The following is a 4647-nucleotide window of genomic DNA, read 5'->3' on the forward strand; positions in this document are numbered from 1 at the left end:
TGGTAGCTTTATATATTTTCTTAAACTTATTTATCATTTTAACATATCAAGAAAACATTATTTTTCATAATATCGATACTTAACATTATTTTAATTTAGAATATATTATTGGTATTTTTTAACTCCCTCCGTTTTTCAATGAAAGCAGATTTAATATTTGAAAAATATTCTAAAATAAATAATGTTCTTTTTTGAAACATAATTTATCAATATAATATTAATTATTTTTTTTCAAAATTCATATCTTCACAAATAATTCAACCACAACAATTAAAATTAAAAATAATGCACTTATTCAAATAATGAATTATTTTAGTAAATATTGTGTCTAAAAGGATTTTTTTCCAAAAGTAATGCAATTAAAATAGTGAATTATTAAAATAATAAATTATTTTAGTAATATTGTGACAAACATTTTTTTATAACCATAGTCTAGTGGTTAAGTGAGGAAGACTTGAGATAGTTAGAAACATGAAAACTTAAGTTCAATCTTCGACTATCTTTTATAATTTTTCCTACCTTTACAAAAAAAAAAAAACATTTTTTTATCGTCTTTAATATGTATAGAAATCATAAATTGTCATGGTATTAACCTACCTATTAATCTATTATTACTACAACAAATAAGATGTCATTTAATAAAATAAAAGGCAACTTAAGTTTTAAATTTAAATATAAAAAATAACCATGTGTCCATAAATAAATAAAAAAATCCTAACATTTCCATTAAAAAAATCATTTCTATTTAACGAGATGCTTTAAATCGATATAAAGATCATTCAATGAGGAAACTTTAATGGACTAGTGACATCCAGCGGTGGCGAAACGTGGAGCCCATAAAAGTGTTGAAATATTAGAAAAAGGGAGTTGAGCTTAAAAATTAAAGTCAACCGCTAACATTAATATTGTTAACCAGGGAAAAAAGGTGGATATATATATATATACATGAGCTAAGTGCTAAACTAACAATGAACCCAATGTGTTGTGTCTACCTAGACGTGTCCCTCTGCCACCAAGAATCTAATTCTATTTCATCTCGCAACCTTCCACGGACGTAAATTCAAAAGAAGCATTTAAAATGGTGGGGCACCCCAATCTACTACAGCTGTACATCTAACTATCCGTTTCCACCTACCAAACCCAACCCTACCCAACTAGAACAACTATCACCAAATTCCACCTTTAAACTTTTTATGTACACAAAACCCAAATCGGAAGCAAAGAATATTATGCTAGAAAAGTTGCATAGAACACACTCCTAAGCTAGCCTCTGATTTAAGAACAGGATTTGATTAGTCCCAAATGGTATAGATTCCTTCTCACAAGGCTCCCAATCGACAACAACACAGCCCCACCAATTCCAACCGCTTGATTTTCTCCCTCTGCCTGTTGATGATCTATCAACTGCAACTCCTTTACTTCTAAATTGCTTAATCCAATTTTTTGCCTGACAGATTCGATGATTTTTGGATCAACTAGGTTTCCAATCGCATCCGTCACATAGAACACGTTTGTAGCCATATTTCCTATAGTGGATATCTCAGCCCTCGTCACATTGAGCCCATTTTCTCGAAAAGTTCTCATCACTTCTGCTAGAAGCCCCTGCCTATCTTCTGTGCATAATTCTAGTTGAACACCCTATAATCAAATCAAATTAACAATTAATTAATCTTCGCCACTTCATATCAAAAGGTCATAACGATTTAACAAATACAAGTGAGATGAAGGAAGCCTATACCTCAGATGCCCTTCTCTCCACAGCAGCTTTTAAGCATTGAATTACACGTTGACGCTCTGGCTCTGAACTAATTGGAGTGCCATCCTTGTGTCTTATATAAAACTCCTGAAATGAAGATTTAAACAACGTTAAGAACAAAAATGAAACAACTGAGCAGAATGGAAAAACTACATTTGATGGAACAGAGTATAACAATTACCAAGTAGGCTCGGTCACCATCGGTGTTAATAGTTGCATGAAATACAACATATTCCATGTCTGTCAAATTGCATACAACGTCGAATAATAGCTTGATTCGGTCTTTGCACTGAACATTCACAACTGAATAACCCCTTCCAGTCCAATTCTGAACAGTCACCAATGGATTATCAGAAGTAAACTTGAGAATGGGAGTCCTCTCATAATCACGGTCAGCGAACATCATTTGATGTAGCCTTCTTTCAGTATGCATAACAGCCATAGAGACAGAAATTTTTGCACTTCTAATATCATTGTCTCCCTTCAAAACATTTCTTAAGCGCAATTCAATCTTGTTAATTTTCTGAGAGTCCTCAATAGAAGACCCAGAATTGCAGTCTTTTACATAAATTAAAGAGGCGATGCGGCCATTATGAGTCCAAACCTTGGCCTCAACCACATCGCATTGAAGATCAGCAAGTACAGCAAACACCTCCGATAAAAGACCGACCCGGTCAGCCCCGGTTAATTCCAGTACAGTGAGACCATTAGAGCGGTTAGTTCTCCCATAGTGAATGTTCCCAAGTGACTGTCATGAGAAGATTCAGAATCAGATCAACAATAATTGATAACATTGAAATTAAAAAACAACTACTAGTGGTAAAGAAGATTAAATACCTGTTCAATGTACTTTAGAACACTCTCGTCCGTTATCTTATTTCCATTTTGATCAGTGACATGGAAAACTGTCCATTGAATAGCCAAACGTTAGAAGTGCTCGAGACATAAACCATTTCAGCAGAAGAAAACGGAATGAAACCAATTAATTGAAAAGGGAAACTCGTAACGAGTAGCTTACCATCCATGAACCACTTGCCGTCAGCAGAAATATATGCCTTCTTAATTGAAAGGTTTAGGTCAGTGAGCACTTGTACAGCATCCAATAGAATACCATGCCTTCTGGCACTGTCAACCTGTGAAATTCATGGAAGCAGAGACTATTGGTATCTAATTGTTTGTATTTACATGAAAACAGAACATTATTTGAACAAATTGTTCCCATATGAGAGAAAATTCAGTCAAAGGTCACCTTAATCAGAGTAGCTGAGGAAAAAACGGCATTATCAATGACTACCCTGTTTCACAGAGAAAGGTAAAAGTCAGCGAAATTGCTTTGTCCCCCAAATTCTGTTCCAAACATCAGAATACAAAGAAGACACTAATGGGAACACCGAACATAGGCGATTTAGAAGAACCGGGGACTAGACGCAAAAGAAAAGTCAAAAAAATTGAAATATTGGCAGTGGACAAATCAAATTCAAAAGTCGGTTTGACTTGAGAGAAAAAAATATATAATTATCCTTTGAATTATATTCAAGTTTAAATGCTATTTTAACTGAATTATTGCAACCAGATAGGATGCAAGAAGGACTCATGAACACGAAACATTATTGTCTGCCAAAAAGGAATTTGGCTGAAACAAACAAAAACTAGCACATACCAGTAGCAACAGTTTTCAAATCAGGCGTCCCGACCCAAAATACATAAAATTTTCAGAAAATCAAATAGTGTGCCCATAAAAGAAAGTAATAGGCTAGATTTGCATAAAATCAGGTAGACACTTGCTGAAAAACTTATAGATCGATCGAAAACATAACAAAGTATATGGTAGGAAAGGAAGAAATAGCATAAATGATGAAGAGTGGTTTATGAACCTGGGAGTGCTCATCCGTATTACGAGCTTTTCGTACTCGTCCGTACAAGTCGGCCACTCCATTTCCTTCAGCGGTTCTTAAAAAATACAAGGATATCGGTTGAGATTTGAGAACAATAGAGGAAACCTCGGTTTCGCAGGAGTTTCAGAAAGCACTAGTGAATTGCGATTTGAAGGTGTGGGTTTTTAATCGCTTGAACCACCCTTACCAAACTCAAAACAAAACTCTAGTATGAGTATGTATGTACACTCTCTCTCGCGCAAAAGCACGCCTCCCTCTTGACTATTTGCCTTCGTGTCTATAAAGTAACAAACACGCTATATATATTTAAAGATATTTTCTAGCCACCATTTTTTTATTGTTTAAATTTAAATATTATTATTTAGCATGCCTATCCACAGAGAAAGAGGGTCTTTGTTAAAGGAGCAGTGTCACATGGCGTGACTAACGCCTGCTCCGCTGACCCACCTTTTCTTCTTCTTCCATTCCACGCCGCACCGAATAATTGTATTTGTTGGATTAAAACTAAAAACTTGTTTAGCGCTTTAACCTTGGATCAAGGGAGGGCGACACGTGGGATCTTGTGATGTTGCTTTGCTTGCTCTGTACTCAACATAGGAGAGAGGGGGTGGAGCCACGTGGCATGTTCAACCATGGTTTGAATTGAGTAAACTTGGTAATTAAGGTGAGATTTGCCGACCCAAAATTATGACGTGCGCACGTGATTCCACCGCTTCCACTGCCTTTTCCTCTGTCACTCTCACTACTTTCCCACGCTTTACTTCTATCTTTGATATTCACCTTTGCTTATTATCCTACAACACCTTTGCTTATTTTCATTTTTAACTATATTTAATAGAACCAATACAGAAGAAAAAAAAGAGAGAGATAAAATAAAATATAATTTAATTAAATACGTTTTAACAAAAATAAACTGTATAATATGTCATGAATCTTAACCATGTTTTTTTATAATAATTGGATAAGCTTGGATTCTTACGATAATTTTTATCTACA

General features: G+C 34.8%; 1 protein-coding gene across 1 annotated transcript; it reads right to left on the reverse strand.

Moving 5' to 3' along the window:
- Window positions 1-873: 873 nt before the first annotated feature.
- LOC109801403 (ACT domain-containing protein ACR8) lies at window positions 874-3937 on the reverse strand. Its single transcript, XM_020362459.3, has 7 exons — window positions 3631-3937; window positions 3006-3051; window positions 2775-2889; window positions 2594-2661; window positions 1938-2504; window positions 1739-1843; window positions 874-1638 (listed from the first exon to the last, which is right to left on the reverse strand). The coding sequence occupies exons 1-7, from the start codon at window positions 3690-3692 to the stop codon at window positions 1276-1278; spliced, it is 1326 nt and encodes a 441-aa protein (XP_020218048.1). The 5' UTR covers window positions 3693-3937; the 3' UTR covers window positions 874-1275.
- Between the last annotated feature and the right edge of the window lie 710 nt (window positions 3938-4647).

Source organism: Cajanus cajan, chromosome 11, assembly GCF_000230855.2.
Source record: "Cajanus cajan strain Asha chromosome 11, NIPB_CcT2T_4, whole genome shotgun sequence".
Taxonomy (NCBI): Eukaryota; Viridiplantae; Streptophyta; class Magnoliopsida; order Fabales; family Fabaceae; genus Cajanus; species Cajanus cajan.

Bases quoted from the DNA above. Each gene is read 5' to 3' on its own strand.
- LOC109801403 (XM_020362459.3), bottom strand. From the start codon at position 3,692: ATGGAGTGGCCGACTTGTACGGACGAGTACGAAAAGCTCGTAATACGG. The intron at 2,662-2,774 runs GTAAGCTACTCG...TTCAATGGACAG, and splicing joins CGGCAAGTGGTTCATGGATG to TTTTCCATGTCACTGATCAA. The intron at 1,844-1,937 runs GTAATTGTTATA...TCTTCATTTCAG, and splicing joins ATGGTGACCGAGCCTACTTG to GAGTTTTATATAAGACACAA.